Consider the following 25,954-nt stretch of genomic DNA (forward strand, 5'->3'; position numbering starts at 1 on the left):
GGATATCTGGGTTGATGTGTATGTACACGCGGTTGATGCCGTGTCGGCGTGCGAAGGCGACAAACTGGTCGGTTTGATCATCGTTGCAGACGACTTCTTCGGTCTTCCAGATCCAGGTAGCCCGGTTCAGATTCTGGGACATGGTAGATATAGTTGCTGGCTGAAAGAAGTAATTGCAGACTTCGAACCAGGCATGCGATTACGATGGGTCCACCGTGAGCCGCGCGACCCCCCGCACCGCGTCATCAGCTCAACTAGCCCACAACAAGAAAATCATCCAAACATACCAGAACACTATGCAATTATGGACGCGTATGAAATCAAAACGTGTCCAAACTTATCGACATGTGAGCGTGGCGATGATGAGCAAGTGAGGGGTTGGCGTTCGGCAGGGGACCGCCCATGTGGGCTGTTGGCGCTGTCGACGGTAGCTGCAAAGAGTGCAACCTCCATCTTCAATACGCCACGCATCGCGCCGTGTCAATTGGCAACTTCATCGCACGGAAGAATTATTTCGTGTGTATCTCCAGGTACCTGAGATAGCCGGTGGTGTTGCGTTCGTTACCCACGTGTTCGCGCCGTCTTCTCCCCTGATCGCCACGAGTCCGTTTTGGGATACATCGCCAAAGCTCATCTCCGAGGACCAAGTAACAATGGTGGATAGCATGGATATCAGCCGGGATATAAAGACAGGCTCGACGTGAGGAAGATGGGAGCAGTGCGTAGAGCAAATACACACTACAGACACCATGGAACGCGTCTTAAGACTTCTTGTTGCCGCAACTGCTGTTGCACATGTCACTGCTGATGACTTCAATGTCCTACAGCATCTGGGAGGCAATGGGCAATGGTTCCCAGGTGAGTGTTATTCGAAGTGCGCAACACCCTTAGCTAACAGCCTGAAGGCCCTGAAGTAACAGGCATTTCTTCTGAAGTACCAGAGGGCTGCAAGGTGGACTTGGCTGCTTTCTTCTCGCGCCATGGCAGCCGTTACCCAGATAATGGCGCCTACAACGAGTGGGTGGCGCTCCAAAATCATATTCAAGAGTCGCCTTTCACCGTAAGCGACGAGAAGCTCGAATTCTTGAAGAACTGGAAGCCCGTACTCTCCAATCCCAGTGCCCAGATTGCCCAGATTTCACCCACTGGGTATAAAGAACTTACAGAGATGGGGGCGACATGGCGTCTACGTTACTCCGACCTATACGAGTACAACACGCCCTTTACCATGTGGTCAAACTATTACAACTCAAGCCCTCGAGTGCGGGATAGTGCGCGAATGTTCGTTCACGGTTTCCTGGGGCCTAATGCCACTGAGCTTGGGACGATCTTCGCCCTCAACAGCAGTGACCCGGCATCATGGATGAATTCGCTCGCACCTAGCGATCTTTGCCCAGCATACAAAGACCAAGGTGGCAGTCCATATATTGACCAATGGCAAGCCATATACCTGCCACCTATCGTGGCCAGGCTCAACGCCGAGATCAAGGGCAACTTCACCTTCACGCAGCAGGAAGTCAGCATAATCCCGTACCTGTGTGGCTTCGAGACGCAAATCACCGGACAGCGAAGCCCGTTCTGCAACATCTTCACCGACGAGGAGATCCTTCAATATGAGTATGCGCAGGATCTGCGATACTGGTACGGTACTGGCTTGGGCACCGATATCGAGAAATTACAAATGCTTCCAACCCTGGGCATGCTCGTTCGACGCTTTGTCGACGGGCCCAACAAGACGTATACGCTTCGCAATTCTACTTTCCAGGCACCCAACGTCATAGCTTCGTTCTCGAACGACGGGCAAATCACCCAGCTTATCGCCGCCAGTGGCGTTTTCGACAACGAGCCTCAGCTTCCTGGGAACAGAACATTACCGAACAGGAAGTTCCGTGCTAGCAGGCTGACTCCTATGCGAGGTACCATTGCTTTTGAGCGCTTGGTGTGCTCTGGTTCAGGCTCTTCTCCGAATGCGTCTACAAGCGCTGTGCCCAGCTATCCTTCCGGCTCCAGCACTGGTACGGCACCTATTTCGACTCCCGGTGCTAATGAAACCAGTTCTGCTCCTGTGTATGGTACCGGTTCTTCATCAGGCTCTGCTGCTGCTACTTCTGGTAGCTCCGTGCAAGGATATGCGCATGGCCATGGACCCAGCTCTGTTGCTGCTCCTGCTTCTAGCTCTGTGCATGGATATGCGCATGGACATGCACCCAGTTCTGCTGTTCACTCCACCCCTACCGTCGCACCAGGCTATGCCACTGGCGACGCTCCCCACAAGCGCGATAATTCCACCAACCCTGCGCCTTCCTCAACATACATTCGAATCATTTTGAACGACGTTGTGTATCCGGTCGCCAACTGCAACGATGGCCCCGGCTCCTCATGCCCGCTATCGCAGTACCAGAAGCTTGTTAAGGATAAGCTTGCTAAAGCGGGAAGCTTTACGAAGTTCTGCAACACCACGAACGCTGCGTTTTCGGGCGAGCCTCAGTCCAACTTCTTCATGGACAATACGCTTTCTTTCGCGAATGTTGTTAAGCCGTAATGTGTAACTATGTAATTATGTAGCATTATTATTGTGAGGTGATCCTAAGATTGGAAATGACCTGTAAACTGTCATGACAACTAAGAAACTCGTGCCACCTATTTCGCATCCTCCAGTATGACTTCTGCAGCCTTCTCAGAAACCATGTACACAGGAACGGCAATGTAAAACCCAGGAATCTTCGGAAACACGCTGGCGTCTACCACGCGCAACCCTTGCACTCCCCTGACCCTGAACTTCGAATCCAGGACCGCGGTCTCATCCCCGTCCGCACCAATCTTCGCGGTGCAGCACGCGTGATGGCCCCATGCTTCGTTCTTCGCGAACTCTTTCACCGCCGCTTCACTGCTCGTCTGGCGGCCTGGCCATACTTCTTCAAAGTCTCCGTCCACAGGGATGAGCGAGTCGAAAATCTTCCGGCTGAACTGCATGCCTTCATACAGTGCTTGTAGGTCCTTTTCATCGGCCCCATCAGTCGTAGTACCAGCGTCAAAGCTATTGAAATTGATGAGCGGCGTATCTTGTGGATCATCAGACTTCAGCGTCACAGTCCCAGCCGTGTTGCGCGAGTGTGCTTTCAGCGTGATCCACACCCAATGCCTCTTATCCGCGAGCGAGAAGTTCGAATACCCCGGGAAATACCCAGTGAAGTACGCAGGTGCCCCCGCGATGAAGAGATCGGGATCTTTCTCCGCGACGGAAGACTTTTTGACGATGCCGATGGCGATCCCGTTAGAGCCGTAGACGCCTTTGAAGACGGCGTTGTTCTTCCACTGGTCGTAGCATGGATCTGGAGAGCCGTGGAGGAATGTGCAGTCCTTTGTGAGCGCGAAGTCGGAGTCTGCTTTGCCGCCTATGACTGCTTCGTATCGGTCTTGCAGATTGGTGCCTACTCCAGGGGAGTCCACGATGACAGGAATATTGTGCTGCTGGAGTTCAGTCGCAGGCCCGATGCCGGATAGTTTGAGTAGCTGAGGTGTGTTGAATGAGCCCGCGGCGAGGATGACCTCACGAGAGGCGTTGACAGTGCCCATTGTGCCGCTCGTGGAACTAGAGTAGCGCGGGTCGGCTTGGTAGAGACTTTGGCCTGTGAGGAAGTCGATGCCAATGGCTTTTGGGGACGCGGACGTATTTTCGAAGCGTACTTTAGTCGCGAGGGTGTTCAACAGAATGTCAAGATGATACTTCCTGCTTCCGTCCGCATTCTTTGCGTTTGCGGTGTCGAGGACAAACTCGCGAGAACCGACACGATGGCGGTCGTCCATGGTCAAAGGGACTTGATAAATGCCCTCGGTCGCGTCTCGTGTGGGCGAGTCAACATTCAGGTCGCTCAGAAGGACTTGGCCGAGACCGGTCACGGTAGTTATAATACTCCATAGAATGCCCTTGCCCATTGCAGTTCCGGCAGCGACGATGAGTGACAGCAGCTTGAAGTCCTGCACGACAAGTGTAAGATCGGTCACCATGGTCGTCAGCCACCCGTCGAAACCATGGCCAACGATACCATTCGGCAGATACTTGCTGTGCTCTAGTTTGACGAAATACTTTCGCATCTTGTCTGCGGCCCACGACGTATCACCTGTCAATGAAGCAATACCATCCCAATCACTCTCATGCGGATACACGGTGATTAGCGCGTTGTGAGCGCTGCACCCACCAAGCGTTCCAGCTCGCGGATACAGTATACCCAAAGGCTCGCTCCCAGCAGGCGGATCACCGGTTCCACTAGCACCGTTTGGTCCTACAAAAAGCTCTCCGGAAGGTGTGCGCCACGTCATCTTGGAGTCCTTCTTCTGGCGGTCAAGGTCCGAGTAGTGATTCACATAGTAGTCCCAGCTCATGCCGGGTTCCTCTGAAGACTGTGCATGCAAGGCGGGAATCTGATAGCGAAGGTTTGCACCTTGGTCGTCTCCAGCTTCGACGAGTAGCACGCTGTATCCTGCAAGAGCAAGGCGAGCGCTCAGTGGCCCTCCACCAGGGCCTGAACCTACGATTACATAGTCGTATGTGTCGAGGGCGCGTTGTCCTAGTGTTGCAGAGGATCTGTTGTTATTAGATTTGTGTGGAACAAAGTGTAGAGCCCTTACAGTGTTGCGAGGCCGCAAGTGAGTAGTATCAAATCGAGCGCGAGGGGAGCTGGTCTTCTCCAAAGCATATTGGCAAGGCTTTGGTACTCCTTTACAAAGGGCTTTTCAGTATGAAGACCCAATTTAGGAGAACGCTGGATGCAAACCTGAGTTGATAAAAGGAAGTGAACGTAATAGAAGTGAGCGACAAGAGCTAGATCAAAAGATCAGAGACAGCACTCCGTCCCATGCCATGTCCACCTGAAGACATGCTGGAGTGGCTGTTATACTTTCAGCCTTGCATGTTGCGTGCATAGTCCGGATGATCATAGCGCTAGGGTGCAATCAAACAGTACCTTGGTATTGGCCGAAATAGGCAGCTGTGACCAATGGCAGAGGCAGCGATAACTTTTGGGATTCAATTTTCGTCGCGCGTAGGGGTGCAGCATGCTCTTCGGCCCGGCAGTCATCAATAGGTTGCCTCGGGAAGAGTCTGATAGGTAGTTTGCCATATTGAGGATTGTAGGCAAAGCCCAAACGAGCGACGACAGGCACGGATCTGTCCAAATCCGAATGCGCAGTAAGCCTGAGGACGAATGAGAGGTCAAGTTAGCCCTGAGTTTGTTTTACACACTAAGTACGTGCAGGGTGAAGGATGACATGTCCAGAATCTTGGGAGTGCGGCACGCGTCAAGGGGGTGCGGGGGTGGTCCCGGGAGGAGCGAGCGGCGCCACACTGCAACAGTCGCGCTCCTTACTTCCAGATCGTTCACCGATACGATTCCGGGCTCTAGGAACTCATACTTCATACTACAACTATTCAGGTGATCCCAAATAGAAAAGAGAAAAAGGAACTGTCCAATCCCATCAGCAAAAAGGACTTGAACCGCTTCGATACCCCTTGAACTCAATAGGCCGGTTTCCTTCGGTCTGATATGATTGATCTTGATTCTTCGTGTGTACAGTCAAACAATAGGAAGGTAAAGAATATGTCTCTAATCACGAAATCTACTTAGCTTAGTGTTGTAATGTGCGAAGAGGTTGAAGTCGCACCTCGAGCAACGAAGTCACCTGGTCCTCCTTCAGGTCACCTGAAATGGACAAACATCCTAACGTATTCTCCGCGCTCCATGTGCATAGTACTGAATATATTCGCGAGCTCATACCGACATTAACCTGGAACCAAATGTATGCAAGTAGTTCACTATGCGAAAAACAAACAGCGGAAGCTTGTCTTGAGACGACAAACATTGCAATTGAGGTAGTCCCCGGGGCCATGATTGAAGCTGACAGCGTTCAGGATACTATGGTGTAGCTGAGTTCTGCGAGTCGATATTGCATGCTGATGGACATCCTATGCGTGTCGTGTTGCGTTTTCTTGTTTAACCCTTAATACCATAGGTACTGACACTGGATTTAAGAATGAAGGTGAGCTGAATTAGTCGAATTAGATTGTTATCATCTAGGTGTAGCCTTTTAGAGATAATCAGATGTGATTTAAGCAAAGTTGCGAGAGGATGGGAAGTGTGGAAGAGCTGCGGGCAACGTGTGAAGTTTGGTCCACTATACAGATGACATGTGATTGGCTGAAGCTTAGAGCCGTCGTCAACTTGGCGAGAACCCGCGGGCTGCGGACGTTCACATCATTATCGAGGCGCAGGCTCCCACCATCGTCGCACATACTACATTTCTCTTCGCTTGTGAACAGTTTCCCCATCGTTTTTCCCTCTGTGTACGATCGACGGGAAAAGGCACAGAGTGCCGCTTTGACGCGTTTCACCATCACAAGACCTCGCCACACCTCCAAGTCCGCTTGCGTGCTCGCTCCACCGTTTCCTCCTCTGCGTTACCATTTCGCGACTCACTACGACATCGCGACAGCTCGTCGCTTGAACAGCCGTTTATGGCGCGCTTTACCACGTTATGCGCGCTGCAGCTCTCGCTCCTCTTCTCCCTCGCCTCCGCCCAAGGCCTCGGTATCGAAGTTACGAAGCCGGTTGACTGCACACGGAAGACGCAAGCTGGTGACAAGATCACTGTCAACTACAAGGGAACATTAGAGAGCGATGGATCTCAATTCGACTCGAGCTACGACCGGGGAGACCCTTTTAGGTTCACGTTGGGAGCAGGACAGGTCATCGCAGGATGGGATCAGGGTCTCGTAGGAATGTGCATTGGAGAGGGTAGGAAGTTGACCATTCCGCCAAGTCTGGGATATGGCAGTTTCGCAACTGGACCCATCCCCGCCGGATCGACTTTGATCTTTGAGACTGAGCTGTTGGGCATCGATGGCGTACAGGCAGACCCGGAGAAACCACCTGCACCACCCGCTCCCGAGCGTCCTACCGTTGCAAAACCAATCGAGTCGTCCGAGCCTACTGAAAAACCCATTCCCACTGCTGTCGCTACACCAGCCTCTTCCGAACAGCGACCTGCGACGTCTGACGCCGCCACCACCAAGCCCGCAACGACTGCTTCTGGCAATCCGATGGAGTCAGACGACAACGGCGAGTGCCATCTGCTGGGACCATACGCTCTGATAGTCCAAGGTGCTTTGGGCCTGCTGGCTGTTTCCTCGCTGGCCTTTAAACGGTGGCGCGAAACGCCCCGCCGTCCGCTCAAGATTTGGTTCTTCGACGTGTCAAAACAGGTCTTTGGATCTGTTCTGCTGCACTTGGCCAACATTTTCATGTCCATGATTTCATCAGGGAAGTTTGATGTCGCTGCGAACACAAAGGCTACTCCACAATTAGCAGGCCAGGACGACGAGGGCAACCAGCCGAATCCTTGTTCGTTCTACCTGCTCAATCTTGCGATTGACGTATGTATTCTATATCCCAGAAGTATGCGATTTCCTAACATGACTAGACAACCATCGGCATTCCGATCCTCGTACTTCTTCTCAAGGTCCTTCACCGGGCTTTCCTCTTGACACCCATGGCGAACCCGCCCGAGTCGATCCGCTCCGGAAACTATGGCCACCCACCGCGAGCTACCTGGTGGCTCAAACAGTCCGTCATTTACTTCCTCGGCCTTCTCGGCATGAAGTTGTGCGTCTTCTTCATCTTCCAGCTTCTGCCTTGGATTGCATGGGTGGGCGATTGGGCTCTGCGCTGGACCGAGGGCAGCGAGGCACTACAGATTCTCTTTGTCATGTTCATTTTCCCGTTGATTATGAATGCAATGCAATACTGGATCATCGACGGGTTTATTAAGGACCCTGCTGGGGGCGAAAGTCATTACACGGTCGCAGCTGGCGACGAAAGTGACGACGAAAGCGATGACGAATGGCTTGAGCGGCGGAGACAGGGGCGGGACGACGAAGATAGCGAGATCGAGACTGCAGAAACTGCGCCGCTGAAGGAGGCAAACCCGACGGCAGTCCCTGTGCGGAGCAGAGAGTACGACCCTCACATCGACGGTGCTGGAAGCAAGTCGGACGGACGCAAAGAACGGAGTGAATAGGACTGAGCTGGGCAATCTGGCTGTTGTATACAAGTTGAGGTTTTGGTGATTTTGAGCGTTCCCTGCAATTTGCATACTCGGTGGAGCTACGGTACATATTATTAGAGCGCTGAGATGCGTTAAACACAGTGTATTCCAAACCTTCACTGTCAATTGTCAAGTCTGGTCCGAAACAGGTCAGTAGAGCCTGGGTCCACTTGACCCAAGATGCATTGACGGTACTGCCAATACATGTAGTGCCCTGGAATGACATGCGTGGCTTTCCATGTGTATACTGGCTTGCTCTTGGTCCAGGCTCGGCTGAAAGGCTGTGGTACCATTGAATGCAATCACACTTGAAGCTACATGGAGAAATAATATGTAAATGCAAATTACGTAGAGCAGATAACCCCTCCGCTATAGACAAGCGTATTCAGGCACGCGACAACGGGGATTGGGACGGTACACAACAGCCAAGCAGCGCTTAGGAGCCGGGCCGGATTGCGTGTTACAGATCGGCCACAGGGCGTCTCAACACATCGCGAACCTAACGCTGAGACGGCAACTGCATCTGCACGAAAGGTACCAGACTTTGCAACCAGGCCGAAATCCATCCCCGATGAGCATCGGCATGAGCAGATGAGCAGTGGAGCCCTTGTCTTGTGATCGGCCGCCAAGGAGCTAACCCCGTCATTTGTCTCCCCGTCACCGCCGACCATGTCCACCGCGGAGGTGGTGCGCTGGCTCGAAGGTTCAAAAGCACCAGCTCGCCCGGATTCGCTGCTGCATCCCGCCGATGTGTTTCCGCTCGCTACAATCTCGAATCCTCCCTCGAGCACCGATCCCGACGCAGACAGCGACGACGGCGCCCGGCACGCCCCTCGCAACATAGCGTCCCTGGTCCACCCTCCGACCCCTAAGATTATGGAGGACCAGGCGACTGCAAACCACGCTCGCCGACGCTCCTCTTCCCTCGCCGGCGCCTCAGCACCCTCTCAGCACGCAGACCGCAAGCATCGACGGCGGAAGTCTGAGTCTGACAACATCCTCGAAGAAGGGGAAGACCGTGGGAGCGATTCCGACTCCTCAGGACGCACCGACAGCGACGATCTTGAATTGGACGACATGAGCGCCGACGGCCTCCAGGACGACGAGGAGACGGGGCTCACTGGGCGGGATAGGCGGCGGAGGCGTCGCAGGAAGAGGCGGAACACGTTGCTGGAGAACCGCGTTGTCCCGGAAGAGCCCAAATTCACAAAGGAGGAGGAGAAAATTGCAAACCAGACTATGATACAGTCCATGCTGATCAACGCTTTGTTGATAGGGTTATGGTAAGAATCTTATTGGGATCTGACAAATGGCAAGCTAATTGCAATAGGTACCTCTTTTCCATCTCCATATCCGTGTACAACAAGTGGATGTTCAAGGAAGAGAAAGAGGACGGCGAAACAAAGAATATCTTTCCATTCCCCCTCTTTACGACCTGTTTGCACATGGTGGTTCAATTTACGCTCGCATCGCTCGTTCTGTTCATGATACCTTCGCTTCGACCACGCCACGATTCTCTTGATCCCCATGCCCCCGGCGCCCGCGAAGAGCTGGTAGACCCTAAGAAACCGCTGATGACGAAGTGGTTTTATTTTACGCGGATCGGTCCCTGCGGAGTGGCGACGGGCATGGATATCGGGTTGGGCAATACGAGCTTGAAGTTCATCACCTTGACCTTTTTCAGTGAGTCCACACAAAGACTTAGATTGACGAGACACTAATTTGATGTTAGCAATGTGCAAATCATCTGCCCTTGGTTTCGTCCTTGTCTTTGCATTTCTATTTGGATTAGAGCAAATATCATACCGCCTCATCATAATCATCACGATCATGACCCTCGGCGTAATTATGATGGTCGCCGGCGAGACCGACTTCGACGTCCGCGGCTTCATCCTCGTCATGTCGTCCGCATGCTCGTCGGGCTTTCGCTGGTCCTTGACTCAAATCCTCCTTCTCCGCAACCCTGCAACCGCGAACCCGTTCTCTTCGATATTTTTCCTAGCACCTGTCATGTTTCTTAGCATCCTCGTTTTAGCGATACCCGTGGAAGGATTCCCCGCCCTATTCGTTGGGCTTTCGAGACTATTCGAAATGAAAGGCACCCTGCTGGGCATTGGCATTCTGCTGTTTCCGGGGTGCCTAGCTTTCCTTATGACGGCAAGTGAGTTTGCGCTGCTGAAGAGGACCAGCGTCGTTACTTTGAGCATCTGCGGCATATTCAAAGAGGTGGTGACAATCACAACAGCGAACTTTGTGTTCCATGATCCACTCACGCCGATCAATCTGACCGGCTTAGTCGTTACCATCTGCAGCATTGCAGCGTACAACTACTTCAAGGTTCAGAAGATGAGGAACGAGGCGAGGATCAACGCACATCTTGCTGCGCAGGATCTGTATGCGCCCGTCAATACGCAGGATCCTGATCCAGTGAGGCCTAGGATTTCCACCAGCGGGGGACTGGTTCGCAACAGCCTAAGCCTCAACCTGGGAGCTGGAGCGAGCGCAGAACGAGCAGCTACCGACAGTCCCTCAAGAGCGTCACCGGTGAAAAGGCCGGAAGATCTAGAATAGAGCCGATTAGCAGGCGATATTTTCATCGTTGAATTTACGGCTGTGGCTGATTTGGCAGTATATGTAGCATATCGGGCGTCTTGGGGCTGGCTTTGACTGGCGATATACCTCGGCGCGAGACACAGTGTCCCGTCGATATGATCCTTTTGTCTAGATATGTATATGTAAAAGAAGAATCTACTTCACCGTGCTAAGCTGCCACACGTGGCTTACAGAGTTCTTGACATCACATTATACCAAGGAGCTCATGTTTATTGACTCTTCGCCTTACGTCAGTGCCAACTTCATATGCGTACAGCACAACCATAGTACGATATTATAAAGAAAAACTTTGAGGATAACCCCTTGCCTATAGGATAAGGCTTTGTTTTCAATTTCAACATATAATATTGTACTATTATGGTGCAGAGTAAAGCAAATCGACTTGGTGTTCTCGCCAAAGGATAATCTATAGAAATGAGCTCCTTCGTAATAAGTGCGGAACAGAAACGCACGGCATCAGAAGTAGCACCGACCACTACAGTATGACTCGACATTGTGAATTAGGAAGGACACGCTCGAAGTACGCGTTCATCTGACCTCGCGTAGCTGGCGCTTCCATTGATGTGCTTACGACCCGCCCCGCTCCCATTGGCGCTGGCGCGGCGACAAGGGTGCATTTCGTCATCGATCAACTCCACCTCAGGTCCATCTATTACCAACCCAGCTGCTGTCAGTATCCTGGAGCTTGAATCCCCAGAGTGCTAACACTTTGCGCTATCATTGTTGAGATAGAGTAGCCTGCATTCATTGTCTACCCATAGAAGTAACCTTGGAGTATCAACATGGCTTCAGCCACCGGAATACCAGACAATATGAACGGAGTGCGCGGCGCGGGGGAAGACGAGCCACTCCTTGGGCGGAGAGGCGATGCAGCGCAGGTAGAGGGTGATTCTATTTGGAAGAATCTCTGGCTGGGTACGCCTTCGAATTCCCTGAACATCCCGGTCCACTCTTGCTGACGGTGAACGAACAGGCACCGCTCCCCTCGCCCAAGCAGGCATATGGATACTCGCCGCCATTATTTGGGGTGCTATCCTGTCCCACGACCTCATCTTCTTCTCTGCGCATCCCGTACGTGTCCTCCTCATCCGTGCCCCTGCCTCCACTAATTGAACCCGTGCCACAGCTCCTCAACTCCGCCGGCCTCCTCCTCGTAACCCAAGCCGCCCTAATCCTCCAACCCACACATACCGCCGACCAAAAACGCACCGGTACCCTCCTCCACGCGCTGTTCCACCTCTTCGGACTCTCCGCCCTGCTTTCCGGCCTGGTCATCATCGAGCTGAACAAGGCCGGTCCGGGACACGAGCACTTCGAGTCGCCTCACGCAATCCTCGGCTTGATCTTCTACGTCGCTATCTTGCTGCAGGCCGTGGTGGGGTTCACGCAGTACTACACGCCGAGCTTGTACGGCGGTGTAGACCAGGCCAAAGCGATTTGGAAGTACCACCGCGCGGCGGGCTATGTTGTTGCGACGGTGGGGTTGGCGACTGTTTGTGCGGCGAGCTGGACTACGTACAGTCTTAACGTAGCGCATATTCAGCATTGGGCGGTGATTGTGGCGAGTGTGTTGGTGCTGCTGGGTGTGGTGCCAAGGATTAAGCTGCAGAAGTTGGGGCTGAGGAGAGCGGATGGGGAGATTAGGTTGAGTTCGTAGGGTGAGGCGATGGTTGGCGAGGGGGAAAAGATGTATACGACGAAAGAAAGATCGAGTTTGAAAAGCATGGCGCTGTAAGTCCTCCGTTTTTGGGGCTCCTACTACGTAGAGCATGATGGAGGCGTTTCGGAGCTGGATTTGAGGATCTGTTTTGCGTTGAAGGCGTACAGATTTGTTTCTTACAACTCATGGTTTCCTTTTGTGACAAGGCCAAGCCACGTAGGCACAATTTACTCTTTCCGAACCTCTGAAAGCTCCCGCGCAGAGTCATGTTATTTCAGTGACTTGCTTTCGACACATGTCGGCTTTCGATGGCTCATTTGGACACCCTCATCATCGTTACCATTCCGAGAGGCTACACCGAACCTTTTTAGACACGGCCTCCTAGACGCGCCCATGTTGCAATGGATTGGCAGATTTGTAGTCCACAAGACATTATCCCATAAAGAGTCTTTTAAGAACATGTGAGCTTTCTTCTCTAGTCTTTTATTCCTCTAATGGGAAGCGCGTAGAATCGAAGTAGTCTGTCCAGAGAGGCTTATATACCTGTTATCAATCGAGACTTCCTCATCGACATGCGGTACTGCGTTTCGTCACCATCCGGCAAATACGGTGATGTTGTCCTCTCTACACATCACCGGCGTCGCGTAAATATGCAATCTGAAGCTGATGCTGTAGAAGCCAGGTCCCAGGCCCTCAGACGCGCATATTGGTGCCAGATTGCACTTTTCGACCGCAAGATATAGGCATAACTGCGTGGTCATTTTAAACACATCGTGTGTCTCTTCTGGGATTTTAGCCCTCGTAATGAAAGTGTGCAGAGTGGAAGAAGTACCCTGAGCGCAGACTATATATCTGTTCGCAAGCCGAACACCTTTGAAGTGCGCTGTTGCGGTCCACCACCAGATTCATGGTACCGCCCGCTTACATCCAACCTTCCAAGATCTGAGTCACGTAGACGCAACAGCTCAGCACAGAGACATATAGGTCTTTGTCGTCGTGCTTGAGTGAAGATCCCGACACCGGAACATGAATGGCAAGTTTGCTAGTTTATGGCGGACAAGACATGGCGTTCTCGGCAACCGATTTTAGTCCCGTCGTTCCAAGCAGCTTGGCTTTTGGATTGAGTGGGAAGAAAGTGTACTGAGGAATGGTGTGGGAAGGGGGGATTATATAGTATACCGCCATGCCGAACTGAAAGTCTTCATTGGCATGTGGTGCTGCATGTCGTCACCATCTTCATGCGTTGGTGAGAAGGTAGGTTAGGGTAGGTTTGCAAGCCTGGGTTACATTTCCACAAAAGCTTGAGGCAGACACATGTGACTGCATGTACTTTGATCTTGATTCCAGATGTAGATCACATGTCTAGTTCCAGTAGGAGAAGATTGTGAGGAAGATTTGAAATTGAGAAGGAGAATCTGTATGTCCGGACGTGAACGCGTGCTGGGATACAAAGCGCCTAGTTGGCGGTGACGACGTTTCTCATCGAGAGCCTTCGCGGACAGAGTCAAGGCTTTGCTCTCGGTACTTTTAAACATTCAACACATCTTATATTAGGGTCGCAACTTTTGGGGCCGTCAGAGGATGAGATAAGATTTTCTGGACTTGTAATTGAAGTGTGTAAGGTGAGCTCGAGTAGCAAGAAGGTTTATATACCCGAAAAGAAGATGTGAGATGCGATTATTTAGTCCTGTGAACAGAAATGCTCAGAGGTAGTCGTCGTTTCAACTGAGATCGTTTTGGACATGAGACACGAAGGGTTTGGACTTTTAACTTGGACGAGTGTGGTGGACATATGTAGGAGAAATAAAGAAAGAGCAAAGAGCTTATAACATATTCTGAAAGAAGAGTGAGACGGGTGTCTGTGCCTAAAGGAGAAGTCAGGCACATGGATGGCGGCTGGGTTGATTTGATCGCCCAACTTCCAAAGACAAAAGACATGATTATTCGCTAATGCCTCATACCATCAAACAGCAAAGAGATGTGCAGAACGTGGCAGGCTGATACAGAGATATATGTTGGATTCTTGAGCACACTTGATGATACGTATATGGCCCGGGATGTTCTGCAAGGCTGACTTGGCAGCCACACTACCTCGTACCCTCGCAACTTCCTGAGGCAGGAGCGCGCTAGCCCTGCTCAGGTGTACGAAGGCTAGCGCCTTCCAATCACCTAGGCAGTCACTCCATCACTCCTTCACCTCATTTTATTCGTGCATCTCAACAGGCCGAGGGTACGTCGCAATACACCACATCAATGATAAGCTCGATTTACGAAGCACTTCCACAAGACCCAGCAGAACAGTATATCCGTACAATCAAGCTTTACCCAGGCACCCGTGACGACCCTCTGCAGATCGAATTTCAGCTTCATCAAATTGGTTCGAAAATTGTTTCACCGTATGAGGCCATCTCCTGGGTGTGGGGCAATCTTTTAGACAATGCAACATTGCTGTATAACGGCGAAACCATCACCATACGGCAGAACCTAGAGGACGCGCTGCGAGTCTTTCGTTTCGCCGACCGTCCACGTTTGCTGTGGGCCGATGCACTTTGTATCAATCAAAAAGATGCGGAAGAAAAATCAAGGCAGGTCGCTATGATGGGTACAATATACGCAAATGCGTCCGGCGTCCTCATCTGGCTCGGTAACGATCATGAGAAACGGGCTCCTATTGCGTTCGGAGAGATAAAAATGCTTGCCGACGCTTATACCTTGAATGCTGGAGAAGAGGAATACTGTAGGTGGAGCGATGATGTGAATCAGCTAGATGCCAATGCCTGGAATGGTATCAGATCTTTCTTCCAGAACGACTGGTTCAATCGTATTTGGGTACAGCAGGAATTTGGCATGAACGCAAACGCTACCTTTTACTGGGGTGCATCGACAATCTCGAGGAAAACAATGCGCGCGTTCTACCGCTGGTTCAGCGAGAGTATCGACAACGGCAACAGTAGCGTAGTCACAGAGCTAAAGAGATACTCGCCGGGCAGCTTTTTAACAACCATGCGGCTATCAGAGACAATCTTCTCGGGCTTCAACTTCCTCAGAGTGCTGGCAGTGAGCCATAGGCTACTTGCCACTGATCCACGAGACTACGTCTACGGATTCCTCAATTACCCTTCGGCGAGAAGTCCTCCGCATAACAACATTCTCGTAACTCCAGATTATAGCAAAACTGTGGAGGAGGTTTATTTTGACGTTATGATTGCGCTGATCCAAGAACCACGTTATGGGCTTCAGGCATTAGCTTTGGTTTACCATACGCCAACTACATTGGCATCGGAAACCCCATCATGGGTAGCAAGGTGGCATCACAGAACACCAAATCCCGAAGTACCTGACGTAGACCTTGATGAACGGTGTGTTATTGGAGGTTGTTGGCGCAAGCGGTGGGATGTCTTGCCATCAAGTCCAATAGTGTTCCAAAGGAAACGAGATATCGACGCAGGCAAGACCACGATGGCGGGATACACCATTGGGAGAAAGTTCCTATCAATAGGAGGCGTGCTTGTTGATCGTGTCGAGAGCGCATGGGAACATCCGCAATCGCGGCTACTTGCTCTCTGGGTGGCAGCACTCTTGAAATCCGACGAGCTGTCAGTCATACCGCCGGAGGCAATAGCTGAGCATCTCGGCCCCGACTTACAATCTATGACGACGTGGCTTGAAACAACTCCCTACGACGACGTTGTGTTTGCAGCTGCGCTTACACTATGCTGCGGCTTGCTGAGTATAACGACTCATCTGCGGGCCCTCGACCACCTCGACGACTTTGAACGAGTCTTCAACGCCTTTTGTGCTACAAAAACCAACATCACCCATCCATCCTTCTCAACCGACAGTCCTGGTCTGGCAAAGCCAGCAGACTTCCAGCTAGTTATCAACGAATATTGCTCGAAGCGAAATTTTGTGCGCAGTGAAAAAGGATATTTTGGCCTCGCGCCATCACTTGCTATGAAGGGTGACTTGATAGCCGTATTCGCACATGCTGCTCTCCCATACATCATAAGGCCTGTATCCGAAGGTGATTACAAGCTAATCGGGCATTGCTATGTTCATGGTATCATGAATGGCGAAGCCTTTGAAACCCTGTCACTGCCGATCACAGAGATCAATCTCGTTTAAGGCGCATATTTCAGAACCGAAAGAGCTTGTCCAAGCCCTGCAAAACATGGGATTGCATCGGTCGACTTTCAGGGGCATCGGTGCTTGAAGAAGCTTCCTGTTCTATCTTCCTTTTACTCAGCTATCAGATATGATGGATAGCTAAGAATTCCGGAACTGTGCTTTTTGTATCCATTATCTTCACTGGACTTCGCTAGACTGACTTTTTGACACCATGCAAACACGTGTCGTTAATCGATTGGAGTTATCGCTCTTATTCTACCTGAAAGAGACTCCATTCCGCCTCTGCCAACGACGATGCGTCCTTCAACTCACCGGCCCCTATCCTCAGCCAAACCTCCCGCCCGGGTTCTTTGCACAAGACCAAGAAATTTGCCTGACTCCCAGCACTGGCAGCCTGCAGAACAAGTGGTACAAAAACCATATTTCCATCCGGAAGTTTCGCCGTGTCCAGTGAGAACCATCCTATCGCCGCGCCCCTTTTATCGTGCAACCCAAAGGAGTGTTGGCATACCAACGACCAATCCCCACGATGACGGCTTAGATACGGCTTCATCTGTGTCTGAACATGTTTGATGCGTTCTATAGTCGAGGCGCTGTATACGATCTCTCCGGCTGGAATATCGGTGCTGTAAGGTCCTTCGATGGTCCCGTGTTCAAGCGTTGGAGCGTAGATGTGCAGCGTTGCGTCGTCTATGCGGACCGATGCTCTGTTTTCTGAATCTGCAAAGGCTGCGAGTTCACTGGAAGAGTCTTGCGTGAAGTGCTGTATGGTTCCGTACGTTGAGAGCCACGACCAGGAGGGTATGTGGGCTAGCGTTGGGGGTCGGGTCAGCGTGTGGGACGCAAACCAGAAGAGTTGACGGTGGATGGAAAAGTCCCACAGGCCGTGGAAGCATGTGAGTACGGTTTGGCGAGAAATCACATCGATTATGCCTTGCAATGCAATGGGCTTGTCGCTCTGGTACGTGAGCTTTCGTCTACAGTAGGAGCTCGCGACGTCGAGCCATTCGTCTAGGAAGTCCCACTCGGCTTGAGCATTGGTGGATTCGAGCCGCTTACTGTGCGGATCTCCCCCTGGCGCAGAATCATCCTTCTGGTCTTTGGTATCGAGAGCACGGTGTATGCGATTCGTGCCGGACGTATCTACGAAAGCTTCGCCGGTCTCAGTTTCACTTTTTGTGCGGCAGATCCAGCGCAAATCGCCTCTAGCAAAGTGAATGATGCGTCGCGACAAGAGCCATTCTTGCGTGATCCACGCGCGATCAGCCAAAGGATTACTCTGCAAGTCCGCCGAAGCCGATTCAGGGCGCAAGGCCGCATACGCATCCACAGAAGTTCCCTGATAGGCAATGTTGAAGGGAACAGGATCGGTCAACTTTGGTCGGGGAATAAAGCAGCCGTCGTAAGCGTTCGAGCTTCCTGTTGCTGCAATAGTAACATGCGCGCCTTCGTAGACGCTGCCCATTTGAATAGCTTCTCTTTCCCAGTCGCTCTTATCATCCTGAATGATACACAGAGAATCAATCCATAGATATCTGAGGCCAATCCTCCTCACAATCTGCACTGCATGCTGAAACGTCTTGGGGAGCGCACCGAACGATATACCCATTCGATGCGAATCGATATTGTGAGTCTTCGTCATCAACGGTGGATTCGGGCCCCAGCAATGACTCAAAGCTGCGTATCTGTCTTGTTGATCCTGCGTGATGACCAAGCGAATGCTCTCTCCGGAAAGATCTAACACGCGAGTTGGAAGCTTCGGCTCAGATGTTGTTCTCACACAACGCGGATGCGAGTGAATGCAATCCTGCATCCATGTCGTAATTAGTTGCATGGCTTCTTCTGACCCAGCCTCCTGCAAACTTGGTCGCCCACCAATCAGGTCGACAGTAGAGGATGTTGATGTTGGATAAACCCCTAAAATCGTGATGTCGAGCTCGTCATCCATGAGTGGTACATGTACATCAATCCCAACGAGTTTCGTTCCATTCTTGGCCTTTTCGACCGCGTCATGCTCTTCCTCCTCATCGAACACTCCGTACAGCACTAGAGGGGCTTCGGCTACCCTATCGTAATACCCGGTCTCAAAATCATTCCCCACTTCTTTGACTGTATCCCTATTCAAAGCGAGTCGAATCAAATGACACAGAGAGCAAGTTTTGGAGCTCGTGAGCAACTGACGAGCATCTCGGAGATGGGTGTGACCTTCCAGTAGACTTTCGAAACTCATTCCCGAGCAATCAGTGCAGAGAGCCATTGTGGAGAGTGATAAATCTAGCTCAAGCTGCCTTGTCGATCTTCTTCAGTACCTCCTCGTCGTTTTCTGAGCTAACCCTAACCAAAATCAGCTTTTCCTTTGCCCGGGCTGTGCCTTCAGAGTCTGCGAACATATGCTAGCTAGACAATACCAAGGTCAAGAATCATATCGAGCAGGGCTATTTGGAGGCCGAGATTTCTTTATCATGTCGTGGGCGTTCTAAGTTGCCGCCAGCATTGTTTATGGCGCCAGGCAGCAGCGTCGCGGAGTCGTGATATCTCTTTACACAGGCTAACAGACGAACAGGCACCGAAAACCTCTGCACGACGATCCAAGACGCAGAACCGTCCTATTGCATACAGGACATAAAGGCTGTCGAACTCAACTCTTGGGAATGCGCGGTGCGGGGCCTACACGCTAGCCATTTACAGACGTGGACGGTGAGATAATGCGGCTTGGGAAGAATCGTTACCGGAAAGGTTATCAGGAAGGCACCGCGGACATCAGCGGGGGTTTTCACATCGTGAATCTCATTTATGAACCTATACACTATAATACAAGCCACCCCTTCCCTTCCCGTTTCCTATCCCGTCCCTCCTCATGCCTACCAATTACCCCAATCCCATACCATCCATCCCCCCCTCTCACACAAACCGAAGCCGTGTATACTCGCCCCAGCGTACTGGAAGAGCAGCAAGAACGCCATGCTAATGCGCCCCAGTTCGAGTCATAATTTCCAGTCCAATTCCAATCCGATTACATTCCCTAACCCCGTCCAGTGTATCCTCCCAAAAGCGCAATTCGTAGGATTGCTGATGTAGAAGGTAAGAGAAGCAAAGTATTCCTCCACCCGTACCAGGTTGTTCATTCGTTCGCGGAAGCGAGAAGAGCGCTCCGTAGCGCCGAGTCGCTAATGCAGTGCGGTAATTTCAATAACATGCGTTGCTGTTGTGTTGCTTGTTTCCTATGCACACTCCTTTGTATGTGCGTGTATCTTCATCTAGAAGCTTTGGTCGTCTCAGTGTGCGTTCCAGTTGTTCACCCCTTTTTCAATTTCATAAGCTCCGGCGCCTTGCTCTTATCCGGAGGATCTAGGAATTTGGTCATTACGAGCGATAATTCCTTGAACTCGACCGGCTTCGTGACATATGAGTTGAAGCCGGCGTCGACGCACTTTGCGTAGACGTCGCCAAGGACATTAGCGGAAAGCGCGATAATGGGGTGCCGGCGGAACCCGTGTTTCTTTTCCCAGCGACGGATCTCCCTACACGCTGTGTAGCCGTCTTTGTTGGGCATGTGCAGATCGCACTGTATGGAGTCAGCACGAGTTCGTTAGGTACAGTGGAAGTAACATACCAAGATAATAGAGTAATAGCCCGGCGGTTTAGCAAAGACTGTGTCAGTGCACTGTTGCCCATCCAGCACAGTTTCGGTATCAATGTTGATCTTGGCCAAGAACTTGAGTACGACCTGTGATCACCGTTAGTCAAATGATTCCTAGGCGCAAGAGTACGGTCACCTACCGTTTGATTGATGTGGTTATCCTCGACAAGAAGAACCTTGTGACCCTTGCCTCCCAACCGACGCTTAAGCTCCTCAAAGACGAGCTTCTGGTTGAATACGACTTGCTGCGCCGTATCCTGGTTACGGTCGGTGCTAGACTCCCGCTCCTTCTGCGGGTCGAAGATGACTGCGAACTTGGACGGTTTGAGCGGTCGGTAGATGAATTGCAGTCGTCGATCCGTCAAGAGTTGATCATAGTCGTACATGGGTGCTGCATTCATCAACTCTTTCTTTTGGGCAGGGTCTGACACCACTATGATGGATGCATTGCCGTGGACCATCGAGTTCAGTATCTGATCCATGATAGCGATCACTTCGGCGGTCTCGTGTAGAACCAGAACGACGTGGGTGAACAGTACCGGATCGTCACCACCAATCATCCGCTGTGCTTCCACCAGACTGGGCTGTCCTGTGACTTGATGTGGGATACCGGTGGGCAACGTCTGCTTAATGTGCCTTATCGTTGCTTCTCTGCTGTGCACCAAGGGGCACACGACCAAGATTGAATACATGGGAGGTGACAACGAACTTCCAAGTGGCGATAGGCTCCGCTGAGTTCCAGTTGCTATGACGGTCTCCTCCGAACTCATCGCGTCTTCATGACTCGGCGCCCTCTTAGGTGGAAGGGCAAGCTTTATCTCCGGTTCTGGGGATGCTAGTGTACTTTCCTGTAGGAATGACGAAGCCGAAGAGCGCTCTGAACGGAGACTGGACTTTCCTGTCAGAGCGGCACTGGTCAGGGAGTGATCGGAGCTCCCCGATGAGAGTGAAGGTGATTCGCGAGACCTTTCGGAGGCGGTAAGGCTGGGCACCGGCGACTTGATCGATTCGCTCTTTTCGGAGGAGCCGCTGGAGAAGCGCTCGTGGCGAAACTGAGCAAGATGCGGCGGGTGCGTAAGCTTGGACGGCGGAGCCGACTGTATAGGTAGCGGCGGAACCGGTATCGGAGGCTCCGCTGCTGGTGTGCCCGGCGTAGATGGCTTCGGTTGCGGATAGTCGTCGTCGCTGGGTAGGCCAAATTTAATCGTAAAAAAGAAGGTCGAGCCTTTCCCGGGAACACTTCGAGCGTCCATTCGTCCTCCATGTAGCTCGACGAACTGCATTGAGATCGCCAACCCAAGACCTGTTCCGCCATGTTGTCGTGTACTACTCGCATCGATTTGACTGAATCGTTTGAAGAGATACTTAGCCTCTTTCTCGGTGAAGCCTCGTCCAGTATCGATAACTTCAAAGCAGACCATGGTCTCGTTGGCGGCCAGCGGGCCCGTCTTATCGGAGGGCTGGAGTCGACAGCGTACGAAGATCTCGCCCCTCTGAGTGAACTTAATTGCGTTACCGACTACGTTCAAGAGTACTTGTCGTATGCGGAACTTGTCGCCTTTGACCATTGAAGGAACACCTTCATCCATGACATAATTGAGCTCCAATCCTTTCTGTATGGCGAGGCCCATGTTAAGGTCGTTCACCTCTTCCAACAAAGAAGGTAAGTGGAGCCACTCCATGGTAAGCTTGATCATGCCCGCCTCCACCTTGGATAAATCTAGGATGTCGTTAATGAGGTTCAACAGACTGTCCGTACTAGCCTTGATAATGTTGACATGCTCGAGCTGCTCCCCACTCAGTGGGCTGTCAAGCAAGAAGTTGACCATGCCCGATATGCCGTTGAGCGGCGTCCGAATCTCGTGAGACATATTGCTGAGGAAGCGACCCTTGGCATCCATCGTTTCCTTTAGGGTCTGCTCAAGAAGCTTGTGGTCATTGATGTCGGTAGCGGTTCCATACCAGGTCTCTTCCTCGCTGTCCTCGGCAAGTGACTTCTCGAGAAGAATACGAACAAGATGCCATCTGTACTCTCCATCCTTGTTACGAAGTCGGACTTCGGTGGAATACGAAGCACGGCCATCGGCGTCCTTCTTGATCCTGAGAATGCCGGTACTCGCAAGCCTTGACAGCTTTGCTTGCGGCATGTCCATTCTGTCCGGCGAGCTTCCCGGGCTGGTTATCGTCTTTTCTGTCTCAGAAGAATCATCGGACGATGACGAGTCCTGACGAACATGCTCCGTTGGTAGAGACGTAGGCACGTTGGCGGAGCCATCATCAGTCATCTCAGGCAGCTTGCACTTGATTACATCCTCTGGATGTACGTGCTCCAGGAAGCCATTTCCATGCGCCTGTATCTCCATTTGGCCAGAGTACGTTTCCCATTGAGAATTGCAGAACGTGAGTCCCCGACGATCTGATACTACGAACACCACTTGAGGGCTGGAGTTGGCGAGCGCGCGATACTTGGCTTCTGATGCGGCAGTCTCTTGTTGTCGGGCAGAGTTGATCTCAGCAAGGTGTTGCTCGTGGAAGTCCATATTCGTTCCGATCCAATGAACAATCTGCTGACGCTTGTTCTTCAATGGCGCCACTCGTACGTAGAACCATCTATAACAATCGTCGAATCTTCGCAACCGGACCTTCTTCTGTAATTGTTGTCCCGTCCGCAAAGATCGATTCCATTGCTCCAGATACCCTGCGCGATCCTCGGGATGTATCGTGTCCCATGGACCCTGAAGAACCTGATGTTGCTCCTGTCCCCGATAGATCAAGAACTTAGAGTTCACCCAAGTCAAGGCCCCTGTAGTGGGAAGTGCAGTGAAGGTCTGGACCGGCAAAGAGTCGATGATAGTGCGTAAGAGGTTCTCCGATGGAGGTGGCATCATGGGAGCAGGTTGAGTCTCGGTCATAGACGCACTTCTACCATGACCACCCGGTGTCGCAGGAGTTCGAGCACCAGGTGTGGTCGCGGTGGGTAGGGATTGGAAAGAGGAGCTGAAATCGGCCCCATAGGAATGGAGCAGCGAGTGGCCTCGGTGACTGCTCTGCGGAAGAGCCACTCTTGCTCTTCGAGAACCTAAAGATTCTTCTGTAATTCCCTTCTCGTTTCGGGGTGTTGGCACGTCATCTTCAGAGATTTCAGTTACGCTGCTAACGCTCATCCTCTTCGCTGCGTGCTTCTCGGGCTTGCGATTTTGTTCGTGAGTTGCGGCAGACTGTCCACGATTGGTCTTCTTCTTCGAGTCGAAGTAGCTTTCTACAGCTTCACCACCTGCCAAGTGTCCAGGAGTACTAGTCACTGAATGCTTACTAGACAGCCCTATAGCGCTCACATCCCATCCTGGAGTACCAGCAATGGAGCCGCCAGGACTGGGCCTCGATCGGCTAGAGTAATCTGAAGGGCTTGTGACACTGCCGCCAGCAGTCTGACCGATGCTTTCAAGGTCAAGATGCAGAAGATTACCAAGGCGCTCCGCATCCACCATGGGCGCCAAACCCGTTGGCTGACCTGCACCGAATCGTCGCTGTGCAGCACCAGTCGCTTGAGCCTGAGCGTTCGAAAATTGCCATGCGTTAGAGAACGATGTCGCAAGGTGAGGTCCAAGGTGCTTGAGAGAGTTCGTAAGATTCCGAGGATATGGTACAATGGACGACAAGATGGATAATATGGCAATGGGTGCTTTTCGCTGAAAGCCTTCTGGTGGGGCCGACGATTCTGGTACTGCTTGCTCAGACACTCTTCCAGATAAAGATGGAGTACCAGAAGGCGTACTAGAGTCAGGAGGCTGCATTGTCTGGGATAATGTGGGATGAATAAGAGGTATGTGTGTCACAGTGCTGGCTCTGTCGACGCCAATTGCTTCCACAATACCGTATTGTGTATAGTCTTGGCTAGAACCCGACGGGTTAAATGTTTCCTCGTCTACATTGCCTGTCGTGAAAAAAGGATTTTCCGAGGGATCGTTCTGAATGGCAGGTGACGGCGCGGGCGATTGCGCCCAGGGCGAGCTAGGGAACTGTTCATACTCTTCGTAGCGAGGCTGTAGGCCGCGATCGGCGTGTTCTGCATTTCTCGAAGCTGGACCAGCCCGTGATCGCGCGGTAGCGGATCGATAAGCCTCCTGCGCAGATCCGTGGGATTTCGTGGTGTTTGTTTGCTCTTCTTGTGAAGAGTCGTTAGAACTTTGGCTAGAAGCTGAGAACGAGGGTGAGTAGTCTCTGGTCAGCGTCACGACGCGACCTCGTTCTAATACCCGATTGATACCGGAATTGTCGATGAGCGCATCAGGTTCATGATCCAGGGCACGCAACACAGGAAACACGGCAGTGGGTGGTGAGTTCTCTGCACCACCAATACTCGAAAAATCAGGGTCACTAAAAGAGGGACCTCTAGATGGCGTGGGGGCGGACTGTCGGTATGAAGCCCCGTCGTAGGACATAGGCAGTACTTGCCGCAATGGATGCTCTGCTCTCGTTGCGGATTGGGGGGCATGGCTGACCGTTCGAAGAAGCCCACGGGGTCGCTGAGGGAATGCCGAGATTGGATTTTCAGGCGAATCTCTCTTATGTGGCTCGTGTCCAGCAAATGAGTGGCGCGAAGGTAACTTCGGTCTTCTATCAGGAATAATAGGTACTGGAGGAAGTTCCTCTGACTCCGGGCTTGGGGGCTTCTCGGACATCTTCGTCTCTTGAAAAGAGGACATGCGCGGGCTGTCACCCTGAGCGGATGCGTGAAAAGTACACTTCTGACCCCAAGGTACGTTTTCGATATCCGAGGAATCTGCTGGGACAGCCAAGGTCGCTCTTTCTACTCCATAACTATCAAGCATTATCTTTGTGATGTTGCTCCACCACGCAGCAAGACCGGGTTCCAAATTGACCGACAATACCAGCTCATAGAGGTTCGGGCTAGGGAAGCGCGGATCTTCTGGGTAGGGACTGTGAAAAGTCCTTTCTCCAGGCGCAAACGGTGTTCCTGATGCTGCAGGTGTGCTGGACTCGGACAAAACACGCTCTCGGGGTGCGGCGTAGTCTTTGCCATACATGGCGGACACGGTGGGCGATAGATTTGTGAAGGGCTGGTGGAACGCTGAGGACCACACTGCGGGTGTATTGGGGACAGTGGGGAAGGGATACGACGGTGTGCGAAGGGCGCGGGCTGCGGGTGTGGGTGGCATACTGCCGCGGATGGTTCTGGCAGACTCGGTTGACTCGGTCGAAGCCGTGGGCAGCGGGCTGCTGAAGGCGCCTTCGAGGGTTGGCGACATAGTAGACACGGGTTCTTCCTTGATGGGCGAAACGCGTCGCGCACCGACGGGCGTGTTAGTCTTCGTGCTTCCCGAATTCTTCGTCCTCGCACGCTGCTGTTTCTGGATTGCCCTCAACTGTAGATTACGCAGCCGCTCAATTTCCAGCTCGTCAGGCGACGATTTTCCCCCGCGGTGGTTCTTCGAGTGCCTCTTTCACAGCCTGCAGCCCTGGGTCCCGGCCCTCGTCTGCACTGTCGCTCATGTCTGCATCCGTGGTGTCTTCATCCTGGGCCTGTTCCTGCGCATGCGACAGGTCGCTGGCGGGCTGGCGTTGCAGCGGCGGTCGTGTCGTTTGGTTCGAAGTAGCGGTGTCTTGCGCGGTGACGTCGGTGGATTCGACAGCAGCCCTCGACTTTGGCGATGGCAACGGAGCCCGATTCATTCTTGCATCCCCCTATTCGCCCCCGGCGGTCTGAGGGAGAAGACGTGCGAAGGATGGAGCAATGGCCGGTGACAAGGCAGTTCATGCATTCGCGATGATGCTGGGACTAGAGGCAGAGG

The 25,954-nt window shown here is 52.2% G+C and overlaps 8 protein-coding genes across 8 annotated transcripts; 5 read left to right on the top strand and 3 right to left on the bottom strand.

The window, feature by feature from the left end:
- Window positions 1-749: 749 nt before the first annotated feature.
- Window positions 750-2,542, top strand: N0V89_011092 (uncharacterized protein; the record flags this gene model as incomplete). The annotated part of the gene is made up of 2 exons (XM_056219827.1): window positions 750-858; window positions 906-2,542. The coding sequence occupies 2 exons, from the start codon at window positions 750-752 to the stop codon at window positions 2,540-2,542; spliced, it is 1,746 nt and encodes a 581-aa protein (XP_056066954.1).
- Window positions 2,543-2,640: 98 nt separating this feature from the next.
- On the bottom strand, window positions 2,641-4,383 carry N0V89_011093 (uncharacterized protein; the record flags this gene model as incomplete). The annotated part of the gene is made up of 1 exon (XM_056219828.1): window positions 2,641-4,383. The coding sequence occupies one exon, from the start codon at window positions 4,381-4,383 to the stop codon at window positions 2,641-2,643; it is 1,743 nt and encodes a 580-aa protein (XP_056066955.1).
- Window positions 4,384-6,511: 2,128 nt separating this feature from the next.
- On the top strand, window positions 6,512-8,073 carry N0V89_011094 (uncharacterized protein; the record flags this gene model as incomplete). The annotated part of the gene is made up of 2 exons (XM_056219829.1): window positions 6,512-7,429; window positions 7,477-8,073. The coding sequence occupies 2 exons, from the start codon at window positions 6,512-6,514 to the stop codon at window positions 8,071-8,073; spliced, it is 1,515 nt and encodes a 504-aa protein (XP_056066956.1).
- Window positions 8,074-8,769: 696 nt separating this feature from the next.
- N0V89_011095 (uncharacterized protein) lies at window positions 8,770-10,671 on the top strand (the record flags this gene model as incomplete). Its single annotated transcript, XM_056219830.1, has 3 exons — window positions 8,770-9,383; window positions 9,431-9,783; window positions 9,893-10,671. 3 exons carry the CDS (start codon window positions 8,770-8,772, stop codon window positions 10,669-10,671), a joined length of 1,746 nt encoding a protein of 581 aa, XP_056066957.1.
- An 854-nt stretch (window positions 10,672-11,525) lies between these two features.
- Window positions 11,526-12,370, top strand: N0V89_011096 (uncharacterized protein; the record flags this gene model as incomplete). Its single annotated transcript, XM_056219831.1, has 3 exons — window positions 11,526-11,628; window positions 11,687-11,784; window positions 11,840-12,370. 3 exons carry the CDS (start codon window positions 11,526-11,528, stop codon window positions 12,368-12,370), a joined length of 732 nt encoding a protein of 243 aa, XP_056066958.1.
- A 2,256-nt stretch (window positions 12,371-14,626) lies between these two features.
- On the top strand, window positions 14,627-16,498 carry N0V89_011097 (uncharacterized protein; the record flags this gene model as incomplete). Its single annotated transcript, XM_056219832.1, has 1 exon — window positions 14,627-16,498. The coding sequence occupies one exon, from the start codon at window positions 14,627-14,629 to the stop codon at window positions 16,496-16,498; it is 1,872 nt and encodes a 623-aa protein (XP_056066959.1).
- Window positions 16,499-16,751: 253 nt separating this feature from the next.
- On the bottom strand, window positions 16,752-18,758 carry N0V89_011098 (uncharacterized protein; the record flags this gene model as incomplete). The annotated part of the gene is made up of 1 exon (XM_056219833.1): window positions 16,752-18,758. The coding sequence occupies one exon, from the start codon at window positions 18,756-18,758 to the stop codon at window positions 16,752-16,754; it is 2,007 nt and encodes a 668-aa protein (XP_056066960.1).
- A 1,038-nt stretch (window positions 18,759-19,796) lies between these two features.
- On the bottom strand, window positions 19,797-25,655 carry N0V89_011099 (uncharacterized protein; the record flags this gene model as incomplete). The annotated part of the gene is made up of 4 exons (XM_056219834.1): window positions 19,797-20,066; window positions 20,115-20,228; window positions 20,282-25,528; window positions 25,572-25,655. 4 exons carry the CDS (start codon window positions 25,653-25,655, stop codon window positions 19,797-19,799), a joined length of 5,715 nt encoding a protein of 1,904 aa, XP_056066961.1.
- Window positions 25,656-25,954: the final 299 nt, after the last annotated feature.

The sequence above is a fragment of the Didymosphaeria variabile genome (genome assembly GCF_027946475.1).
Source record: "Didymosphaeria variabile strain IMI 356815 chromosome Unknown scaffold_8, whole genome shotgun sequence".
Taxonomy (NCBI): Eukaryota; Fungi; Ascomycota; class Dothideomycetes; order Pleosporales; family Didymosphaeriaceae; genus Didymosphaeria; species Didymosphaeria variabile.